The sequence below is a fragment of the Cynocephalus volans genome, chromosome 11, assembly GCF_027409185.1.
Source record: "Cynocephalus volans isolate mCynVol1 chromosome 11, mCynVol1.pri, whole genome shotgun sequence".
NCBI lineage: Eukaryota > Metazoa > Chordata > Mammalia > Dermoptera > Cynocephalidae > Cynocephalus > Cynocephalus volans.
Window position 1 is genome coordinate 106,370,371 of NC_084470.1, and position 25,083 is coordinate 106,395,453.

General features: G+C 38.8%; 1 protein-coding gene across 2 annotated transcripts in view; it reads left to right on the plus strand.

The window, feature by feature from the left end:
- Nucleotides 1–4,569: 4,569 nt before the first annotated feature.
- Nucleotides 4,570–25,083, plus strand: part of RAB3GAP2 (RAB3 GTPase activating non-catalytic protein subunit 2) — a 101,273-nt gene continuing 80,759 nt past the window's right edge. Inside the window, exon 1 of one of the 2 annotated variants that reach the window (XM_063114386.1) lies at nt 4,570–4,822. In XM_063114386.1, the coding sequence (XP_062970456.1) occupies nt 4,708–4,822 (115 nt within the window). In that variant the 5' untranslated portion in view covers nt 4,570–4,707. The remainder of the gene's footprint in view (nt 4,823–25,083) is intronic. The other variant, XM_063114385.1, reaches the window with a different exon arrangement.

A 25,083-nucleotide genomic window follows, 5' to 3' on the forward strand; every position in this document is an offset into this window, starting at 1 on the left:
CACACGGCTGTCTCAGTAATACAGGGTTCTCTTGGTAAAAAAAAAAAAAGGGGGGGTGTGGTAAATAATGGACAAAGAGCAATCCCTTCCACAAATGTCAATTCTCATTGTTTAAACTATGGTGGCATACTTACCTAAGTCCTAAATGTATTAAAGTCAAGAAGACTAAGACTTAAAGGCATTACAGCTATAGCACTTATATTTGTTAGCTAACTATGCTAATACCTTCTTTTCTTATGCCATTATAAAGTAGATTTTGGCCCAATATAAATAATGGAAAATACTGAAAATATAAATATATATTCTTGAATTTAAAAAAAGGCAATAAAACACAATGTTAAGTGAAGCTAGTGCTTCTTTTCAAAATTGGTCAATGCCAGCAAAAAGAAAATTCTTTTTCCCTTTCTTAAAAGTTTCTCCTTTAGTTAGAGTTAAAGAAAAAGATTGCCCTTGCCTCTGTGGCTGTTAGAAAAATGACCTACTTCTGAAGAAAGGTTGCAGATTTTCCTGCCAAGGAAAGAGTTTGGCCATTCTCTAATCACTTGTGACTACCTACCCACCAAATGGCAATCACCTCTTCTCAGCCTTCACTCCCCTTAAATTTTTACTGAATTCAACACAATAGATTCCCCTGTTTATGAAAACTTCTCTCTCCCTGGGCTTCCATGGCAAGGTCCTAACATGTATGGTTGTCTTCTCTGACTGCTCTTTTCAATCTCCTTTACTAGAGCTGCTTCTTCCATCCATTCCTACAAAAGAGATGGTTCCCTAGCTTGTTTCCTGGCCCAATCCCACCCTCACCCCATAGAGAGTCCACTGGCGCTTTCCCGTCCCTTCAATCTAAGCTCTGTATGGATGGCTTCCATAGGCAGGCTCTAGCTCTGGCCTCTATAATCCCACACTTTTAAATTCTGTTTATTAAAAAAATAAAATAAAAACAAAACAAAAACAAAAAACCACTTTTTTAAACCTAGCTTTTCCACAGGCGCTTCAAGTTTATCAAACCCAAGACCAAATCCATCCTATTCTTATTTGTTCCAGATCCATTCCTCCTTTTGCACGCTCTGATCTGTTGCTGACATGCCATTGCCATCCTCCAGCTCTTCTTTGTCCTCATCCCAGAACATCAAGCATCTCCAGTTCTCTAGACTGAACCCCCAAACGTCACCTCGTTTTGTCCCTTCCCTCCCCATACGCTTGCTTAATTGTGCACCCAGCTCCACCGACGCGGCCTCTGGAGCAGCTCTGCCTTTCCCTTGTCACCACTTCCACTTTAGAACACTGCTACGACATCTGAGGGGTCTCTAGGCCTTCAGTCATCCCACATCCTGCTACTTCTTCAAAAATCTTCAATTGGCCAACCCTTGCACACAGAAAAAAGCCAGGTTCTACTGTTCGCACTTTGAGGTTCTCTACCAACTGGAACCGATGTGTTTATTGCCTTTCCTACCTCTTCCTCACTATTCTTTTTCCACAGGACAAGCCTAGCAATCAAAATTAATCTCTCTCCTTTACTTCTCCCACTGCCCTTTATGCAAAAGTCGCCCATGCGTCTCATCGCTCTCTGCTCTTTGTTAGAGTTACTTGGGTTTGCCTGTGTTTAGGTGGTAAGTGTCTGGAGAGCCTGTCCTCATAGCCTCAACGTGCACACCGCAGCACCTTTACCATAATAAGCCTTCTGCAGATGTCCACTGAATAAAAACTAGTTGTAGATATCCCTTGCTTCTGCCCTCAGGCTTCAGTGTAAGGGTTACTCTTGGCAAAGCAGGAGGTAAGGCTCCTGCGACTCTCCCTCCCTTCCTCTGCTCTCCTTCCTTTCACTTAGAGGTGCTCAGTCCCTCATGTTCACTCCTGCTGACCCAGGCCTGCGCAGACCACTCCTTTTGAGCATTCCAACTCCCAGATTTTTCCCTTCCCAGTCTCTTACCAAAATCTGCACATTGCTGAGATTTACCTTAGACCCCAGCCTCCTCATTTTATAGATCAAGAAACTAAGGCCTAGAAAGGTGATATGAATTGCCCAAGGTCATGAGGCTGATTATTGGTGGAGCTGAGACAGACACTGTATCTCCTGACTGCAAGCCCCTTGCTGTTTCTCCCACACTTTGCTATCCATCTGTATCTCAACCTCTTTGGCCTCAGGCTGCTAGTAAGGACTGGCGGGGACCTGCTGCTAATCACCCTCAATAAGCATCTCTCTCTTAACAACAGTCATCAGTGCTCTAACTCACAATGATGGATACTAGAGAAAGTTCACATTAGTACCTGGACCTCTCCTGTTGTTATTTAGGTTAGAGCTCTTCTCCCAGCTCCTGAACTTGTACCTTAGATAGACACTGTCTGTGTTAGTATAATGTAAGGCCTGCACATTTTCCACAATGTGCTTTCTCATGGCTGTGTGGTTAGTGATATTCACTGTCTGACACAATCCTCCCACACTCCACAGAAATGGCAGCAGAACTCCGGAGGCATCCCCCTTCCAGCTTTACGACTTCCTGGGGGAAGAGTCCAGTTCTTGAATGTATTGTAATTTCTGTGAAGGGTATCTAAAGTCCTTAAATACATTCATGAATGAACTTTTTCAACACCACTTGGAAGGAAGTCAGGGATTTGGCCACTGAAACTGAGCCAACACAGTAATGAAATTCAATGACCTCACATAGGAGATATATGAATGCCTCAGGGCAGAAAAAAGGGCAGCTGAATCTGCCAAAGGCAGTCACTTCCACAAAATGCACTTACTTGAATAAAAACTTGAATGATTCTAAGGAACAACACTATTTTTCCACAAAGTTTCATGTGTTCTTTATGCATCCAGTAAAGCTAAGAAACTAAAACTTCAATTTTATTTTAGTTTGGTACTGGTGCTGGATTTTAGGGAATAATCTTATCAGATCTGGATTATTCTACTGAGTGATGATTTGAGGAAGCACTGCATTTTTTTTTTTTTCTGACAGAAGAAGGTAGCACTGGCAGCTTGCCTTTTCTGCAAGCTTTGATTATTGAATTATAGGTCCCTGAAGCTTAAAGTGACCTTATAACATATCTAATCTGACCCTGTATTTTATTGGTGAAAAATTGACTCCTGTTAACCTGATAACATAGAAATTGTCTATCTTATAAAGAGGAATCAATGGAGCAGGAACCTACAAACTAAAGTATAGTTGTTACATTATTAGGACTAAGCATGTGCACAGGCCTGACAGAAGTGAATGCTCTGGACTCCATCTATTTGCTTTCCATTCATTCACTCCTGTGCCATTTCTCTCTCATACGAAGTGGATGACCTCTTCAGGTTTCCTTTGGCAAGTGTGTGAGTGCCTACAGTTCTTTGTGCTAACATTGAAATAATTATTATTTTGTCTTTACTTTTTAGAAAAATAACTTAAATGAATTTCAAGAGTCTCCTCAGAGACACTTAGATCAATTTCTTCATTAAAAATAATTGGGATAGGGGCTGGCTGGTTAACTCAGTTGTTTAGTGGGGTGTTGATAACATCAAGGTCAAGGGTTCAGACCTGCCAGCACCAAAAATACCAAAACAATAATTGGGATAAGACAACCTCTTTCGAGATGGCTTTTGTGACTACCAAATTGGACAATTTATGCAAAAGAACTTTCAAAAACAGAAAGTGCTTTTTAAAAGAAACAGGGTATTCTATTTACTTTATGTGCACATTCCGTTTCATTTTCCTGGCAGCAAATAGTTATTAAGCACTGACTGTGTGCCAGGTCCTATGCTAGATACTGGGTATATACAGTGGAGTTAAATGAGATTCCCAACCTCCAGGAATTCACAATGATAAAGTCTTTTCCTGATCCTGACAACCCTGCCCCCCTTCAAAACCAAAATGAACAAAAACAACTAGGTCAGGTTCCCCTGTTATGTATCGCCTGTCATAGCACTTTGTACTTCTTTCCTACCTAGTTATCACAATTTCATATAAACAGTTGAGTAATTAATTGCTTACTACCAGTGTCAGCTGCTAGAAGTTTAGCTTCACGGGAACAGGTATTTCTTCTCTTTTGTTCTTTGCTACTCAGCGCCTTGAGTGGCTGGCATAGAAAAAAACTAACAATTATGTGTTGAATGGATGGATGAACGAATGAATGAAAAATCAAATGAATGATTAAAACGTATAATACTAGCACAGTACAACACGTACTATACTAGGCTTGCACAGTACTATGGGAATATAAAGCCAGCCTTGACGGGGCTGATTTCCGAAGATAAATTAATCTTTTCGAAATTTGATACTTGCACGATGCCGTCCCCCGCTGGCCTGCTGCTGAAACAGCAGGATGGTGCCAACAGTGCATCATCAATGGCACTGGCTGAACGGCTCAAAGGCCCGCGCGGAAAAGTCCAATTAGATCACCTCTGGCTACAAGCCCAGATGAATGAAAGGGTCACGCCCGGGAGTCGACGCACAGTCTGGCCAGACAACCGGCCCCAGGCCTGCACGTCGGCGGCTGCCCCTTCGCGGCGGCGCTGCCGCTCACGTGGCCCGGGCCCGCCTCCCTGGGCGGGGCATTGCCGCGCGTGCGCGGTGCTCTGGGTGGCGGGTCCGCGCGCCGGCGGCTTCCGGTCTGCTCCCCTCGCCTCCTGCTTGGCCGCGGCTTTCGGGGCTCGGCGGTGGCGCTGCGGGGCGGCGGGGCCTGGTGTAGTGCGGGGAGGTGAGTGCCCGAGTGGGGCCCCCGCGAGCCATGGCCTGCGCCATTGTCCAGTTCTGCTACTTCCAGGACCTGCAGGCCGCCCGGGACTTCCTCTTCCCTCACCTGCGGGAGGAGACCCTCAGCGGCGCCGCGCGGCTGGACCCCAGTAAGTGCCCTCGCCGCGCCCGGCTCGGCCTGGCCGCCGCCCACAGCCTCTGCTCGGCGGCTCGGCCCTCTGCTGCGCGCCGCTCGCCTCGGCCCTGCTCCCCTGCTCGCTCTGGGCCTGCCCGCCTCGTCCGGAGGCCCCCCGCCCTGGCAGCGTCGGCGTCGTCTCTTCTCGCCCTAGCCTGCGCCTCGGTCCCTCTGGCCGAAAGCTGCGTCCTGCTTCCTGTCGCCTGTGCCTATCACCGCTTTCCCACCCCTCCCTCCGTTCCTGGCTTTCTTTCCGAGTACCTTCTCCAGCTCCCCGGCCTTCAGCCGGCGTCCCCCGGTCCTCACCGGCTGCTCCGTGGTCCTCTCCCCGCTCCAGGCCAGGTGCCGTCCTTGCGGCCTCCTGCTACCTCGCCTTCCCCTGCGCTCTCCCTTCCTCCACTCCTTTCCCCCATTCACATTCGGAGAATAAATGGCCGATTGATGAGTGAGTCTTAAGGTGGGGAGTACGCTTCTCCCAGATAAGGAAGATAACCTGTCAGAAAGTGAGCAAGAATCTGCATTAGGAACTAAAATTACAGCGACGAGGCCAAGAAAAGTTAACTTGCTTTATTAAGGAGAGAAGCCTTCCGCCCCCTGTCATCATCAGGAGGTGTTAAATAAGCCCTTCCCTTCCCCACGTAGTATAAAATCCTAAGGCTGGGTTATGACATACTACATAGTTCTTCAGAGGTTCGTACATTTCTGCTTTTGGGAGGGTTTGTTTTGTGTTTATGGTTTTCTTTGCATTTCCAACATGAAGCACACTTGGATTGGTAGTACAGTGCTGTCACTCTGCTAGGCTGAAATAGTGATATAAGTTCCACTAAATAAACTCCTCTCCTTTTTCAAAAATTGGAAGATGGCAAATAAAAACTATGAATGTTTACTCTGTGCTTATCATTGGTGCTACAGACCAATTAAGGTTGTTGGTGCCTGTCCTCTAGGAGCTTATGGTTTACTGGGAGAGACAGAAATAAATTAGTAGCCACCATACACTGTAATCCAGGTATATATGAGGCATTTCCTTGAAGTGGTGATAATTAAGCCTAGCTTTGAAGTAGCAGTTGGAGGAATAATGGAGAGGTAATAGCATGTGCAGAGGAAGGGACGTCTGAGATGGCGTGGTGTCTCAGAGAAGAAACGCTGAATGGCTGGACAGGAGCTTGTGAGGGAAGAGTGGGGGAGATGAGGCTGTGGTAGTAATAAGGAGCTAGATCATGAGAAGCCTTGTGGAAGTTATTGGGTTCCTCTGAAAGACTTGAAGCAGAGAAATGATGTGGTCATTAAATGATTATAATGTAATTAACAGAATTTATTAAATACCTGTGATGTGCTCTGGCAGCAGTATTGAGGAAAGATGGGAATTTGGTTGGGAGGCTGTTCCAGTAATGTGATGTGAGCTTGAACTAAGACAGCCTTAGCAGGATTTGAGAGAAAGGGCTAGGTCGGACAGTTATTAAGGGGATAGAATCTGCAGGATCTAGTGAAGGTCTGGTGATGGGGCTTATAGCTCGTGAATGAGAGAGTTTAGCATGCCTTTAGCTTTTGGCATGGGCAGGGGTATATAATGAGAGAGAATGAAGGAGACAGATTTTGCATTTTAAATGTTATGATATGTCTGAGTAAAGAGGTCCAGTCGAACACTAGATGTAGAGGTGTAAAAGAGTAGGGCCAGATACATTAATTTGGGAGTTACCAGCAAAAAGTGTCAATTTGATCCCAAGGATTATGTGTATTGTGAAATGAACTGAAGATACAAACTTAGGGGAGCACTGATGTTTACGAGTCAAGTTGGGACTCGTTGGGAAGAAGACCGAGGAGGAGTAACAGAGAGAGGAAAATTAGGTAAGAGTAATGCCTCAGAAGCTGAGGAAAGAGAGAATTTGATGATGTAAGTGAGGAATGGTTAGCAGTCTGGCAAATGCAGCAGAGGTCAGGTAACATAAAGATAGAAAAGTGCTCTTTGGTTTTGGGAAGGTGGAGGTGACTGGGATCTTAGGACAGTGTCAGTAGAATAGTGAGGGCAGAAAGCGTATTTGCAGGATGTTGAGGAGTTAAAAAAATGAAGTAAACTATTTCAAGGAGCTTGGATATGAAGGACAGTAGATATAGATTGCAGACAGGGCATGTAAAGAAAAGAAACACATTTTCTCTATCCCACTGCCAGTTCTCTGGTCCAGGCCATCATCAACTTCAGCCATGGCACCATCTTTTTCTAACAGATCTTCCAGCCACTCTTGGTTTCTATAATTAGTTCTCAACAGCAGTTTGGGCTTTTAAGACATACTTTAGATTACAACATTCCCGTCTTTATAACCCTCTATAGCTTTTGACTGCACTTAACATAAAACTCAAAGTTCTTACAGGGCTTATAAGGCCTGTGCTACTTCTTGGACCTCATACTCCTCTGCCCTTATTTCTTATGCTTCAGACACCCTTTGTTGTTAAACCAGCTCGTTTGAGCCTTGAGGCCTTTGCCCTCCATGTTGTCTGTGCCTTGGATGCTCTTTGCAGATCTTTGCATGCTAGCTGCCTCTTGTCATTCAAGTATCAGCTCAAGTGTCAACACCTCACGGAGGTCTTTTTTGACCACCTAATGTAAAGTAGTCACTATGAACCCCTTGCGGGCCGAGCCCGTGGCGCACTTGGGAGAGTGCGGCGCTTGGGAGCGCAGCGACGCTCTCGCCGCGGGTTCGGATCCTATATAGGACTGGCCGGTGCACCCAGTGCACTCACTGGCTGAGTGCCGGTCACGAAAAAGACAAAAAAAAAAAGACTATGAACCCCTTGCTCCCACTTGTTATTCTCAACCATGATCCTGTTTATTTTCATAGCTGTATCTATACTGTCTAGTATGGTAGCCTCTAGCCACATGTGGCTATTGAGCCCTTGAAATGTGGCCAATTTTAATTAATTTAAATTCAGATGAGTAAATGTGGCTAATGGCCATAACATTGTACCTGCACAGTTGTAGATGCTAAAACTCAGGCACATACAAGTTGAATGCTTGTCCAAGGTTACATAGTAAAGAGTAGACCCAGGACCTGAACTCAATCCAGGCAGCTGGGGATATAATCATACCCCAGACATCTAGATTAATTTGCAGTATGTGTATAGGTTTGCAGATACGGTTTATTACCCTTTTAAATTAAATTTTTAGTTTTATGTATGTTGGTATTATTGTGGCTACAATCAATTCATGTGGAAAATAAACAAAGAACCTCTTAACCAGAGAGCCTGTTTGCAAAACCTGTATCTTGTGTTAAAATCGTGCTTTAATTTACAAATAAAAAAATAGCTTTCCTACTGTAGATAGCTTACTTGGAATTTTTAGAGTGACTAGGGCTATGGATTTCTGTAGTCATCCCTGGCTGTCTTTTACAAAGCAACAGGTTTTGTATAAAGCCCTTTGTTAAGAAAACCTGAGCCTAGACTTTTGTTTCAGTGCAATTTTGAGGAGCAAAAATGAAGTTAGTAGAGCAGGTAAGTGGACCTGACTTAAACTGCTAATGGGGTTTGGCTTTGCTTTTGTTCACTTTATTTATTAGCGTTATAAATTATTACTGGGAAGCAAAAATCATGAGGTCACTTTTATTTTTCTAGCTGATATAGTTTAAGTTTCTTAACCTTGGTCATCTCTAGGGGAGATGTAAGAACAAACAAAAAACCTCAATTACTTGTGAATTATAGAGACTTATCAGTTGGTTTAATAGTACTTTTATTTTAATGAAGACAACTGCTGCCGATACTGTGGTACCTGGTACCTGGGGCACCTAGAATTCAATGCCGCTTTCTTCTAAATTTGAATTGTCAGAGAATAACAGTATGACTTTATGTTACTTTGTATATTTAAAGTGAGATTGTTGTCCATGGCTTTAAAAGATCTTGTATTCTACTTCCCAATGTTTACATTAATGATATCTACTAATAATTGATTTTATAAACCAAATACTATCTATTTCAAACATAAAATTTGGTCTTATTACTTTGAAATTACTGTGATGGGTAGTAGTATTTGTCCCCACTTAAACAATGGTGGCATAGTTTCCAGTGAGACTATATTTCTATATCAGAGCTTTCTGAAATTTACAATTAAGTTGGGCAAAAAAAATAAATACATGTACAGAGAGGGAGAGTCAGAATATTTGGAGATAATTTGGGTATTAAATATTGTGGATCTCTTAATTTACTTTATAGTAAAACAATTTCATGTTGACATACTAGAAATGTACAGTGGCCTTCCTTCTTGCTTCTTTTACTGAAGAGATAAAAGATAGAGCATGCAGGGAATTATGTTGGAGCCATCAATTAAAGTCATATTTTTATATAATCACTGAGAAAAGTGTCATTTTTTAGGATAACCTAAAATAATGGAATCACTTTGCGTGATGGGGTATCACAAAGGGTATACAATACCCAGCTTTTTATAAGTAGTGAAAATGCTTTCTCCAGTTTGAGGTCATAGTGGAGAGAGAGAAGTAATCCGAAAGTAGAACATTTATAGGAATTTCAGAAAATTATTGTATTTCTTTAAAATTGGAATCTTATACACAAAATTTTATCAAAAAGGAAATTGAGATTTGAGTGTTCTCTAATTTCTTCATTCAGCTAATATTTATTGAGCACCAACTATGTACTAAGCACAAAATAAGTTTAAAGGTAAATAAAATAGGTTTCTTTCAAGTAGTTTTCAGCTAGTAAATGGAGATAAGTATGTTATAGGTGTTATGATATGATTTGGCACATGCTAGGTGGAGAATGAAGGAGTGTTGGTCCATTTTTTAAAGGAAACCTAGGGAAGTCTTTATAGCGAGGGGACATTTTCACATCAGTAGTTTAATAGATGTCCATCAGGTGGAGAGGAAATGGTCAGGCAAGAGACGTGAAACAGCATGGGGTTCAGAAAGCCGCAAATAGTTAATTGTGGTAGGAAGGTGGAATATGGTAAGAAGTAAAGCTGGAGAGGGTGGTGGAGGAGTTCGGATTTTATTCAGTAGCAGTGTCTTCAGATTGAAGTAAGGGTACCTTGGGATTGCCTGGAAATTTGACAAGGGTTACGTGGGAACATTACAGTTTTAAGTGAGTCATTTTCCACATATACCTGCGAAAGTGCCTTTCTCACCCTGCCTTCTCCCGCTTTACTAAAAGAAAGGCTCAACTCTCACACACTTCTAATCTCATTGTAGGAAGTTGCTCCAAGGTATTGCTCCCCTTTAATTAGGGTACTGTAAATACCCCCATTCATCTCATTAAGAAATTCCCAAATAATTTTTAATTTTTGTGTTTAATAATTAACAAAATTTGTGATATATTTACACTGCTTTCCTCGGCTATCTGCTTCTAATAATAATTGCAATAAGTTAAGCAAGAAGAAAAATTTTACTACCTAGAGCCTTATGAGCACAGGAAAACTTTTTTCTCAATTCATATCCCTTTTTGCTGAGAAATTTTTGGATTGATGATAAAAATCTGTATTACGTTAGAGTAGCATTCTGTGCAGGAAGTGGAATGGAAATTAGAATTCCAGGACAAAAAAGGACTTACAAAAAACTTGGGAAGATCAACATTTTTTTTAATTGATGTCGGTTGGCATCTCTTCCGTTACAGTATTTAGAATCCACTGAATAAATTCTCAAAAGTCATAATAGTTTTATTTTTAAATGTTCATGTTTATATGAACATATATATCTGAAATTACATTTTTTGTCCAAGGGATACAGACTGCAGTACTTAAAAACTCTTTTGGGGCATATATGAGCAAAAAGTTTGAAGACCATTCTCCTGTGGAGCTCAGTGATTGTCAACTTTTTTTTTTTTGCATCATAACATACATAAAAAAAATGAGATAGGACCCCAAATAGCTAAACCGTTTTGAAAAAGAAGAAAAAAATTGGGAGACCCACACTTTCTGATTTCAAAACGTATTACAAAGCTATGCTAACCACAAGTGTAATACTGGTATAAAGACATACACATAAACCAATGAAATAGAGTAGAGATCACCTAAATAAACCCTCGCATGTATGGTCAAATGATCTTCGACAAGGGTGTTAAGACCACTCAATGGGGAAAAAAAGCCTCTTCAACAAATGGTGTTGGGAAAACTGGATATTACATATGCAAAAGAATAAAGTTGGACACTTATCTTACACCACATACAAAAATTAACTCAAAACGGAGTAAAGACCTAAATGTAAGACCTAACACTATAAAACTCCTATAAGAAAAGATAAGGGGAAGCTTTATGACATTGGATTTGGCAGTGATTTCTTGGATATGATACCAGTAGCACAGGCAACAGAAGCAAAAATAGATAAATGGGTGTATACTAAAGTTAAAAACTTTTGCGCATCAAAGGACACAATCAACAGAGTGAAAAGGCAACCTAAGACTGGGAGAACATATTTGCAAATTATATGTCTGATAAGGGGTTAATATCCGGAATATATAAAGAGCTCCAACAAAAAAATTAAATAACCCTATTTAAAATGGACAAAGGACTTAAATAGACATTTCTCCAAGAATGATACACAAGTGGGCAACAAGCATATGAAAAGATGTTCAAAATCAGTAATCATCAGAGAAATGCAAACCAAAACACAATAAAATGTTACCTTGCATCCATTAGAATGGCTAGTATCAAAAAACCAGAAAATAACAAGTGTTGTGAGGATGTGGAGAAATTAGAACACTTGTGCACTGTTGGGATGGCAAAATTGTGCAACCACTATGGAAAACAGTATAGAGTTCCTCAAAAACTTACGAGGAATTATCCTGTAATCCAGCAATCCCACTTCAGGGTACATAGAAAAGAACTGAAAGCAGGGTCTCAAAGAGATATTTGTTTGTAGACAGTTCACAGTAGCCAGGAGGTGGAAGCAACCCAAATGTCTATTGATGGGTGAATGGATAAACAAAGTATGTGTACACGCTGTAAATGCAGTGCTCCAGTAAGCATCCTTATTTATGTGGGTCACAATTGTTAAATTACTCTAAAAATTGTTTTTTAGTTTCATTTTTATCTGTGGTGAACAGGGGTGCCTATGCACACACGTATGCATCGTCATTCTGTTACTAGTTTCTTTGACTTTTGTACTTCTGATAAATGAAAAGTGGTATATCATTGCTTTAATTTGTACTTTTTTAAATTGGGTAAAGTTGAGCATTTTCAATGTATGTAAGCAAAGTAGAGCTTGCTTTGTAAATTAACGGTTCATAACTTCTGCTAATTTTTATTGGATTTTTAAACTTTTTCTATTTTATAAAAGCTCATCATATACTATGCTTATATTTTGCGGGTATTTATATTAGGCTAATTTGTTTTTTAATCTTATTAGTGGGACAGGTTTTAGATTTTATATAGTGATCTCTCTCAATTTTTGCTGTTTTAGTTTCTGTTATGTATTCTCCAAAAGATCTTTCCAATCCTCAGCTTATAAAATATTCTACTAGATTTTCATCTAAATCCTATTTGTGTGTGTGTGTGTAATTGTTTTAACATAATTTATTCAATAATTTATCATCTCCCTACTAATTTGAGATGCTACAATTAACATATGTTAACCTCTCAAAAATACATGCTTTTTTTTTAGATTCTCTTCTGTTCCACTGATATATTTGTCAATTCCTGTCCATTTTAATGTTTAGTAGAGAAAGTCCCTGCCAAATTACTCTTCTTTGGAAAGTGTCTTAGGAATATTCTTACACATTTTTCTTCCATTTGAGCTTTAGAATTTATTAAGTTCTAAAACAAAATGAAATTAAATTTATACTGGGATTTTGATGAAAATTGTTTTCTTTATATATAAATTTGGGAAGGATTGGCATTTTCCCAGCCTGGATATTTTTCCTCCCAGCTTTATTGAGGTATAATTGACAAATATAAATTGTATGTATACATACAATTAAGGTATATAATGTGATGATTTGATTTATATGTATTATGAAATGATTACTACAATCAAGTTAACATGTGCATCACTTCACATAGTTGTCTTTTTTTGTTTGTTTTTGGTGGGGAGAACACTACAAATTTCAAGTATACAATACTACTGTATTGTAGTATTATGAACTGTAGTCACTATGCTATGCATTAGATCCTAGAACATATTCATTTTATAACTGAAAGTTCATGCACTTTGACCAGCATCTTCTCATTTCTCCAATCCCTGCAGCCCCTGGCAACTCTGCTACTCTGTTCTCTCTGCTTCTATGAGTTTGGCTTTTTATATTTGTCTTAATAAGTGAGATCATACAGTATTTGTTTGCATATTTTTATTCATATTTTTTGTGTCCTTTAGCAAAGGTTTTTGCTTCTCATATAAATCTTATACTTTCTTTTTTAATATATGTCTGGGTGTCTAGGTACTTTATTAAATTTATTGTTATTATGACCAGGATTTCTTAAAATTTTTACATTTTAAAATCTGTTTTTGATATAAGAGAAACACTGATTTTTGCTTTTTTTATCAAGTCTAGTTTTTCAAAATTTCTAATTAATTAGTTTAAATTTTTTAGCTTTATTCACTTTATCTTCTCTTGTGTAGGAGCTGTAGAAGAGTAATTCTAAAATTGCCAAGTTTTCTTTTTTGTTTTTTTAATTATTTTATTACTGGTTACTGTTTTGCTGCATTGTTGTTAGAGAGTGTAGTCTGCAGGAGACAAAGGTATTTTCTGTGGAGCTCTACAGCTTTGTTCTCCACAACAGCCCCTTATTGTATTCCTTCTTAAAGTGTCATGCCAATAGATACCGGTGAGCAGGGTTGAAATTGCCAGTGACAGTATCAGACTGAATTCAAAAGATTATCTCAGGTAACTTAGATGAAGCACTCTGGAAAAGTGTTAGGTGACTGAGAAAGCAGAGGGATGTGACTGCGAGCCTGCCTGGGTCTGGATCCCAGTTCTGCCATTTGTCAGTTGTGTGACCTTGAGTGGGTACGTACTCTCCTTTTGCCTCAGAAGCCTCGTCTGTGAAATAGAGATGTAACAGTAGTACATACCTCATAGGGAAAATCATGCTTAGAACAGTGCTTCACATGTAGTAAATACCATGAAAGTGTTTATTTATTATTATTTTTTTCCAAAAGGACATTGATGTTGAAGGTTCGTGTGGAGGTGTTCTGAAATATGAAAATGAATAAAGCAAGGTTTCTAAGTCAATATATTTTCTGTCATGGGATTTTGAACATTTTTGTCTCTAAATTAATGTCATACTGTATAATGTCAAAAAATCAGTATGCAGTTTAATGTTACAAGGACGTATTGGAAACAACTTAATACCTGATGCAAACTTGCATTGTTTTATTTTGCTTTGCTTTATTGTGCTTCACAGATGTTGCATTTTTTACAAATTGAAGGTTTGTGCAACTCTGTGTAGAGCAAGTCTCTTTGCACCATTTCTCCAACAACATGGACTCACTTTTATTTCTCTGTGCCACATTCTGGTAATTCTCACAGTATTTAAAACTTTTTCATTATTATTAAATCTCTTATGTGATGTGTGATCAGTTATTTTTGATGTTACTATTGTAATTGTTTTGGGTGCCACAAACTGTGCCCTTGTAAAATGGCAAACTTAATAAATGTTGTATGCTTTGTGACTGCTCTACAGACTGTTCATTCCCCCACCTTTCCTCCGCCCTCAGGCCTCCCTATTTCCTGGAACACAAGGATATTGAAATTAGGCCAGTTAATAACTCTACAGTGGCCTCTAATTGTTCAAGTGGAAGAGAAAGTTACACATCTCTCACTTTAAATCAAAAGCTAGAAGTGACTACGCTTAATGAGGAAAGCATGTTGAAAGCTGAGATGGGTCGAAAGCTAGGCCCCTCATGCCAGTTTATGCTATTCCTTGAAGACATGAATGATAAGAAAGCAAAACAGCCTTACTGCTGATATGGAGAAAGTTTTAGTAGTCTGGATTAGAAGATCAAACCAGCCACAGCACTTCTTTAAGTCAAAGCCTAATCCAGGGCAAGGCCCCAACTCTCTTCAGTTCTATGAAGGCTGAGAGGTGAGGAAGCTGCGGGAGAAAAATCTTCCAACCAGTGGAGGTTGGTTCATGAGGTTTAAAGAAAGAAGCCATCTCCATGACATCAAAGTGCAGGCAAAGCAGCAAGTGCTGATGTAGAAGCCACAGCAAATTACCCAGAAGATCCAGCTGAGATCACTGACGGAGGCGGCTACACTAACGGATTTTCAATAAAGATGAAACAACCTTATGTTGGAAGAAGATACAACCTAGAACTTTCATACCTAGAGAGGAAAAGTCAATACTTGGCTTCAGTGCTTCAAAGGACAAGCTAACTCTTCTGGTAGGGGCTAATGCAGCTGGTGACTTTAAGTTGAAGCCAGTTGTCACCATTCTGAAAATCCTAGGGCCCTTAAGAATTATGCTAAATCTACTCGCTTGTACTGTGTAAATGAAACAATAAAGCCTGTATGACAGCACATCTGTTTACAGCATGGTTTACTGAAAATTTTAAGCCCATGTTGTGAACTACTCAGAAAAAAAGATTCATTTTAAGATATTATTGCTCATTGACAATGCACCTGGTCACTGAAGAGCTCTCATGAAAACATACTAGGAGATGAATGTTGTTTTCATGCCTGCTAAAACAACCTCCATTCTCTAGCCCATGGGTCAAAGAGTCATTTTGACTTTTAAGTCATCTTATTTAAGAAATACGTTTTGTAAGGCTATAGCTGCCATACATAGTGATTCCACTGATGGATCTGGGCAAAGTAAATTGAAAACCTTCTAGAAAGTATTTACCACTCTAGGTGCTATTAAGAACATTCTTGATTTATAGGGGGAGGTCAGAATGTCAACATTTACAGGACTTTGGAAGAAGTTGATTCCAAACCTTCATGGATGACTTTGAAGGGTTCAAGACTTCTGTGGAGAAAGTAACTGCAGATGTGGTGGAAATAGCAAGAGAACTAGCATTAGAAGTGGAGCCTGAAGATATGGCTGAATTGCTGCCATCTCATGATAGAACTGAACAGATGAGGAGTTGCTTCTTACGGTCGAATAAAGAAAGTGGTTTCTTGGACTTCTGGTCAAGATGGCAGAATACACGGTCCCCAGTGTCACTCTCTCCCACAAATCAACCAATTTACAACTATAAAACAATAACAGACAAGCTGGGACCACTAGAGCTCAGGGAAAGAAGAGGAGAGATTTACGGAGTGCATGACGGTGGCAGAAGCCATGATAAGAGAAAGAAAAAACCATTCTGACCATTTTGAGCCCCAGCCACACTCAAGCTGGAGCTGCTGAGCATGGAGCAGGAGCCAGCAAAAGCCACAGCTGTGCCCTTCAGATGAAGTTGCTTGGAGGTGGCAGGGCAGAAGAGGGCCTTGGTGGCCCCCAGGCCAGCAAGACCACTTATAGGGTTCCTGTGGACCCACACAGGAGCAAGGAGCCACAACAACTGAAGAAAAGGAGCCACTCAGAGGCTGGTGAGTCATCGCAAGGGACCGCTGCATGGCCCGTTCCATGGGAAGTGTTTGCAGCACAGGTGGTAAGGGGAGACAGGCCCACTGGGAGAACACTGGGGCACAGCAAGGACAGATGATCTACACCCCAGTCAGCAAAGGATCACTCAGAGGAGACTGGTCAGGAATATAGAATTGCATGAGGTGCAGTTGGATGAAAAGATTCAGGCACAGACCAGAGTTTCTACACAACCCAGGTGCACTGGATCTCTCAAGAACCAGAAGTACCTATAAAGTCAACCATTAACACCTGAACTGCACAAAAAGCCTTCCCTAGGGAATCAGCAGCAAAGCAGCAATTTAGCTCAACAACAGAGCTCAAGTACTGATCCCCACAGGAAGTTCACCCATTTCAGAAGTAAGCAAAGGACAACAAATTAGTTCCAGCTAGGAGTTTAAATGGTGGGAACAGCAAATAATCCAACAGAGAACTGAAAGAAAAAACAAAGTACCCAGAACCAGAGACAGGGTTTCATACTAACTAGTAAAGGTCTCATTTCACAAAAGAATACCTATAACACCTAGAAGGACCAGAAGTCCCCTGGGCTACCAAGCCAGAAAGGGGAGAGGGCCAGGGACCTCAGCAATGTCCCCTGACACTCATAACCAATCCTGAAGGTGGGGGCAAGGGCCTCAGCCTCTCCCCCCACATACGCATGACCAGCCCAGCAACGACCACTGAGCTGCTGCAGGAAACATCCCAGGCTCTCCCAAGCTGGGGTGGGGGGAGCCTAGGGCCTCAGCCACTCCCTCCCGACGTGCAACCAGCCCAGCAATGACCACCAAGCCACAGCAAGAAGGGCCCTGGGTTCTGTAGCTGGAACAGTGTGGAGAGAGGGCTTTTGCCACACACCCCTGACATCAGCACCCAGCCCAGCAATGACCAAGCCACTGCTGGAAGCCACCTGGTCTCCCCTGTGGGAATGAGGGGGTTGCCACGGGCCTCAATCCCTTCCCTCCTTCTTCCTCCTCCTCCCATCTCATTTCCTTCTCCTTTCCCTTCTCCCCCTTCCTCCCAATTGCTCCATAACAACATCCTAGAATGTAAAAAATAATATTAATAAGGTGACATTTTCTTTAAAAAATAAAAAATCAAACTAGCACAAAAGCAGACAGAGACAGTATGTAAATGAAAGGACATGGCTATGTTCCAATAAAACTTCATTTACAAAAATAGGCTGAGGATCAGAATTGGACCATGCCCTGTAGTTGTCGAACCTTGGTCTAAAACATGAAAAATTTTACCCTAGGAGTGAGAAGTAAAGCCAGCTTCCAGAACCACACAGATCCTCAGATGGGAACAGAGACACTGGAAAAGGGAACGTGAAAAATGGATGCCAGAGGGACAACCAATTAATATATAGTATACAGGGGGAAATATTTGTCAGTGTTTCCCAAATTGTGTTTCAAATTCTTCTAGGTATTTTTACTTGCCATTTTAAAAAATTGTTGCTAAATTTATATTATGTAAAATTTACTGTTTTAACTATTTTAAGTGTACAATTCAGTGGCATTAAGAACATTCACATTGTTTTGCAACCATCTTCACTCTCCATTTCCAGAATTTTCCATCATCCCAAATAGAAGCTCTGGTTAATCAGTAATTTCTCTTTCCTAACCCCACCCCCACCTCTAACCCCTGGTAACTTCTTTTATACTGTATTTCTGTATGAATTTGCCTATTTTAGGTACCCCATAAAAGTGTAATTATAATATTTTTCCTTTTGTATCTGGCTTATTTTACTTAGCACAATATTGTCAAGATTTATTCATGTTACAGCATATATTAGAATTTCATTCCTTTTATGGCTGAATAATATTCCACTGTTTATACACATTTTGTTCATTCATCTGTTGATGGACAATGGGTTGTTTCTAACTTTTGGCAATTGTCAATAATGCTACAATGAACATTGGTAATAAAGTTCTTCAAGTTATTAATCTAAAAAAAGAAAGTGGTTTCTTGATATGGAACCTACTACTGGTGAAGATGCTGTGACATTGGTAAAATGACAGCAAAGGACTTAGAGTATTACATAACCTTAGTTGATAAAGCAGCAGCAGGGTTTGGGAAGATTGACTCCAATTTTGAAAGAAGTTTCACTGTGGATAAAATGCTATCAAACAGCACCACATGCTACAGAGAAATCTTTCATGAAAGGAAGAGTCAATAGATGTGACAAACTTAAATGTTGTCTGATATTAAGAATTTGCCACAGCCCATCCTTCAGCAACCACCACCCTGATCGGTCAGCGGCCATCAACATCAAGGCAACACCCTCCTCCAGCAAAAGGATTATGACTTGCTGAAGGCTCAGGAGATTATTAGCATATTTTAACGATAAAGTATTTTAAATTAAGGAATGTCTTTTTTTAGACATAATACTGTTGCACATTTAGTAGACTGCAGTACAGTGTAAACATAACTTTTATGTGCATTAGGAAACCTAAAAGCTTGTGACTCACTTTATTTTGACATTCACTTCATTGTGGTGGTCTGAAACTGGACTCATAGTATCTCCAAGTTATGCCTGTACTAGGGCATTGATTAAATAAATTATACTACTTTGATATTATGGGATAATATTGAGCTGAGAAAAAATAGTGACCTACATCTATATTAGTTGCATGGAATACCTTAATTCTAGAGAATGTGGCTAACTTTTCTCTCTAGTTTCCAACTTTTTGGTAATATCGGCCTTGTGTTGCATTTGTCTATTGATGTCTGTATGTTCTGCACTAAATTGTGACCCACTTTAGGCCAGGGAATAAGTAATATATTCACTGCATCCCCAGAAGTGGTACGCAGCTGGCATGTAGTAAGGAGTTATAATGAATGTATGTGTACAGTGTGTTAGATTGTATCTGAGTTGGATGTTTGTCTTTGTTTTAGAAATGCTAACTATGAAATAAAACACAATGAGAAATATGCCATCTATTTTTTTTTTTCTTTGCTGTGGAACCACATATTCCTGATGCTCATGTGATATTGTTAAAAATATTATCAGGCTTAGGCTAGTATAGGAAGGATTTAATTTAAGTATGAGGGACAGTAGTTGAATGTTAGAATGGGTTAAGTAAAAAAGGAAGATGTAGAATTGGCTTCTCCAGAATATGTAGGAATTAGCTTTAGTTAGCAATTTTTACATATATTCATCCACATTTCATAATGGCACACCCTCCTTCACCTTATTAGGCAACTTTTTGTTGCTCTGGATATGAAAAAATAATATATGAGTATGAGGTTGCAAGAAACAAAATTATAAAAGACATGTAAGTTCTTTTAAATATACGTAATGTATTATTACTCTTTAGTCACTGACTTCCTTTGAGAAACAAAGTAAATAAAAGGAAAATAGAGCATATGAAATTTCTTTATGTCTATAGTCCATAGTTTTGTTTTGTTTTGTTCTTGGTAAAGGTGGGCATAATCTCTCTCTTCTTCGGTTTTTGGGCAAAAGGAGAGGGTTTTTTTTTTTTTTTTATAAACTTTTTAGAGCAGTGTTACCTGAGAGCCAGAGGATGCACTATATTTTTGCTTACTTTTCAGTTCTATCGATGCGAATTGACCATCAGGACTTATGTTCTACTTTATGATATGAGGGATCATTTATTTGAGAACAGGAGTCATTAGAATTCTAGAACTTAAAAGGACCTTAAAGATCTAGTCTGATTTAATCATGATGGTTTGAAAGAAGTTAACCCCTGCTTGTTGAAAATGGGGTGGCCTCCTTATTTTAGATTGCTATGTATTTTTATGTGCTGAGAGGAATATGCTAATATGAAATTTATTTTCCATTTCCCTCAAAATAGAAAAAAGTTAATAATTTTGAGGCATAGAAAATTAAGAAGCAGCTTCTCTATTCTTTAGACTTTTTTTTTTGCTTTGTATTGCTGTGTGATATTTTCCTTACCTTGTCCAAGAACAGCGAAGTAAAATTTGTTGAACCCCCTAAATTATTTACAAGCCCATAGGTTGTAGAGATTCTTACTTTTTATAGAAACAAGTACATTATCTATGTTTTATCTCATCTCAGAGAACGGAAATGAATTTGCTTCTGGGCTAAGAAGATCTTGTATTAGATTAGACCATGGAAATTAAATTAAGTTTTCCTTTTTCTAACAAACAATTTCAGTTTCTCATTTAGTGTTTGAGCATACTCATACTGGAGAAAGCAAATACTGTCAAATTAATTGTGCACTTCTAGAATTAAATTTCCTTTCTAGCTTCAGGTTCTTGTTAAGTGAAAAACACACCCTCAGTTTATGAGGACAGACTGTTCAGAAGCAAATTAGAACAATGTGTTTTGGGAATGAGATAAAGCTAAAGCAGAAGTTGAATTTCTTCTTTAAGCTTTTTTTGTTAGAATAACTTATTCATTGGGAATACTCGTAAATAAGACATCATAATGTTTTTTGATGATTGAATTAAAATATGTTTTCTCTATAGTCTGAAAGTTGAATTTGTCAAGTGAGACACAATAGTCTTTTTATACGAGTATAATCTGGTCTCTTCAGGGAAAAAATACTGTCCAGAGGAGAATTGTGGTTACATTTTACATTTTGAAGTCATTGGTTTATTCATTCAGGCAAAACATTTAACTTGATAAGGATAAGAACAGGGGGTTATGGTTATGTTACCAATTGTTCTAGACAGTTCAAAATAGTCCTTTTCAGTGATGGGTATAAGAAAAAGGTCAGGATAGAAAAGTCAGGTTAGTAATCAGTGAGGAGGTAGTTGCTTTTTGTTAATATCATTGATAACTCATCTCGCTCTTCTTTATTTCTCTTCATATCACATAGGTTGGTTGGAGATCAGCTTATTAATTTTATTTAGAGGGAAGGTATGATTCAAGTTGTGGTATGAAATGAGTAAAGGATAATTTAAGCACCTGAAGTAGACAATGTATTTTAAACTAGCAAATTTTTTGAAAGACTCAAGTTGAATCCTCAATGTAATTCTTGAATTTCTGTGAATTTTAAGGAAAAAATGTGAAAAGAATAAATTTTAGAAGTTCACACCTCAAGAAAGTATTGGGGGGAAAAAGATTTAAAGATTCAGAATTAAGTAGAAATGTCTCATATACCCAGAAATGCCATTTTATCAGTAGGTTGAACCAGAAATGAAGTGAGAACACCCAGTTAAAACACAGACCTTGGAAATATTTTGCTTATGGCTGGATGCTGTCCTGATGTAATATAGTTGTAAAATGAGTGCGTTAGGAGCAACATCTGGATGTGAATCAGCATGAAAGAAACAAGACCTGAGAAGCATTCTCATCATCTATTTTTAGATTTCTCCTGTGGTAATATATGCTATTTTTGAGCTGTTTTTAGTATGACCTATTTTATTCACTGTTGGCAAAAAGAATATGTTGGCATTGTAGAGTACAGATTCAACTTAAGAATGATGTGAGGCTTTTTTTTTAAAAAATGGTATGGTGTTTATTTGGGAGCTTGATGACCTTTCTAATTATTTTTTTCCAGCCCTACTAAGAAATTAGGTTATTTAGTCATACGCAATTGAATGAGCAAATTGGATTTCTGTTGTTGTTGCAGGATCTGTAGTTAGTAATGATAAGTTTTGTTTTAAAATATTGAAATATGCATTGTGTGTGTGCGCATGCATGCGTGTGTGTGTATGGAATGTAAAGATCCTGTAATCTGTATTGAGCTGTCTACTCTGAACCAGATTTCTAGAGGAGCTTTTCCTACATATTCAAATTCTGCCACTTAGACTTGAATTAGGACAAAACTACCATATTTTTCCTATTATTTCTTAATCAAAATTAAAGCTAGGAACAAACAAACAAACAAACAAATAAATGGAGGGAGGGAGGAAGGGAGGGAGAGAGAGAGAGAGAGAGAGAGAAGAGAGAGATAAGAAAAGAAAAGAAAAGAAAGAAGGGCCGGCCTGTGGCTCACTCGGGAGAATGTGGTGCTCATAACACCAAGGCTGTGGGTTCGGATCCCTATATAGGGATGGCTGATTAGCTTACTTGGGAGAGCGTGGTGCTGACAACACCAAGTCAAGGGTTAAGTTCCCCTTACCGGTCATCTTCAAAAAAAAAAAAAAAAAATTAGAGCTAGGAATTGGTACTTTTTAAATTATTTTGTCTCACTAATTAAAATGGAATGGAAGAGAATTATCAATATTATCATAGTGTTACATTAAACAGTTATTTGAAAAAAATGGTTTTGATCCTGCATATAAAGTCTGTGTATATAAAGTTTATAAAAAATAAACTTATTTTGTATTTCTGTTGAAATGCAAAAGGTTTGGAATCAACAACTGATCATTATATTTAAAAATATTTATTTAAATCCAGCTGCTTTTATTAGGGGTATATGGAGAGGTATTTGGATAAGAATGTTGTTTTAAGAAACCATTCAGCAAATATCTATTAAGTACTTATATGCTTGAAAATATTTACATAATATATATGTATAAGTGTGTGCGCACACACAGGATACACATTCTTTGCCCTCTGAGAGCTTAATAGTTATGTAAACAAAGTGTACGTACCAGTCATGTTAAATCAGATAATTACAAGGTAACTAACAGTGCAACAAATGATGCCAAAGCAGCATAAGTTTTGAATGAGAAACACAAATACCGTAGTTTCACTAGACGGAAAGGTGGATGCAAGAAAACTTCATGAAGAATCAATCTGAGTCCTAGAGAAGTTGGCTTTGGAGAGGTAGAGACAGATGGGGAGGTATTTAGTTGATGGGTAGGGGATAGGCAAAGGCAGAAGGTAAGAAAGAGAATGTTGTATTTAGAGAGAGAATTATAACAGCTGTTAAGGGTTTCTCTGTGTCAAGCACAGTCCCTAATTCTTTGCATATGTTAACTATAACATCTCTATGAGATAGATATAGTTATTAGCTTCATTTTGCTGAAGAGGAAGAGTCAGTAAGAAATTAAATTTCCGTAGGTCATATAAGTCTTTAGGGGTAAAACTGAGCATCCAGCCTAGGCAACCTGACACCAGATACGTAATCGTTCTAGACCTGTGTTGTCTTACACGGTAGCCACTAGCTACATGAAGTGTGCCTAGTAGAAATTAAGATGTACTCTAAGTGTAAAATACATGTCAGATTTCCAAGACTTAATGTGAAAAAAGAATGTAAAATATCTAATGAATAATTTTACACTGATTACATATTGAAATGACACTGTGCTAGCTATATTATGTTAAATATTTTATTAAGGTTAATCTTACCTGTTCTTCACTTTTAATGTGGCAATACTAGTTAATTTAAAATTACATATGTGGCTTGCATTATATTTCTATTGAACAGCGCTGTTAAACACTACACACTAGTAGGTGAACAGTCCCAACTGGTGTGAAAGAATAGAAAGAAGAATGATGGTAGGCAAGGGAAAAAAGCATATATATATAGGATTAGATGAGACTGGCATGTGAATTTATTCCTGAAGTTAGTGTTCCTTAAAGTGTGATCCATGTGCCATCTGCCTCTGATTTGTGGGGTGGGAAAGGTTGGTAAATGCAGGTTCCTGGACCTGCTGCAGACCTCCAACATCTCTGAAAGTGGGGCTATCTCGAAAACTTCTGTCATTCATAACTCATTATTTTAATTCTTCAAGGAGGATCCATGGGAGAGACTAACTCTGGTTTCATGAAGACAATGAATGTGAATGCCGTTTTCTTAATTTTCTGGTCGATTTTGTTGGATTGGACTTCAATAAAATGAAAAACAGAGGCAGTTGATGATTGTGTCATTTAAAGAATTGCCTTTTGGAGATTGGGCAGTTGCTACTTATTTAATAAATAGAGGGAAAAAAAAACAATTAAAATTACCCTATAACTTGTAGTTGGCTTGATGTCCTTATTCTATGATACACTTTGTTAAACTGATTTACCTCTTAAGTTATACTGGGGCTTAGGACTTTCAAATTATTCTGGCCTACAGGAGATATCAATCTACTTATTCTCCTAAGAGACAATCATGGTGAACTATTTTTAGATTTTTTATAGTAATTTATAACAAGTTAAGTAAATAAGTCATTTCTTCATGACTATATAGAATTTATAGACCTCAAGGTCTTACAGTAATAATGTTCATTAACATAAAACAGTGCACTGTTCTCAAATTTATGTTAAACACATTGCTTTGGTTACTTACAACCTTGATCAATGATCAGTTAAAAACATTCCTAATGATATTGATTGAAGAACACATCCTTATTGGAAAGGTTACCAGAAAGAAAGACTGTGCCTGAATAATATTTACATTAATGGCAAGGTTATTAGACATTCATCAGCTGTTTTTTCAGTATAAACCATCTCTTTCTTTTCTAAAGGATGTGCTTGGCCTACTTGCATAACTTGAAGGCATAAGAAGTAACTTGGTTAAGTACTGGGATTGTAACACTTTTCAAAGTTTTATTTTTGCTTGAAACAATATTTGTATATATTTATGGGGTACGGTGTGATGTTTTGATACATGCACACACTGTGTAATGATCAAATCAGGGTAACCAGCATATCCATCACCTTAAACGATTATCGTTTCTCTGTAGTGCGCACATTCATAATTCTCTCTTCCAGCTATTTTGAAATATACAACACACAGCTGTTAACCATAGTCACCCTGCAGTGTATAGAACACCAGAATTTATTCCTCCTATTTCACTGTAACTTTGCACCCACTGACCAATCTCTCCCCATCCCACCCAACCTTCCCCAGACTCTGGTAACCAATGTTCTA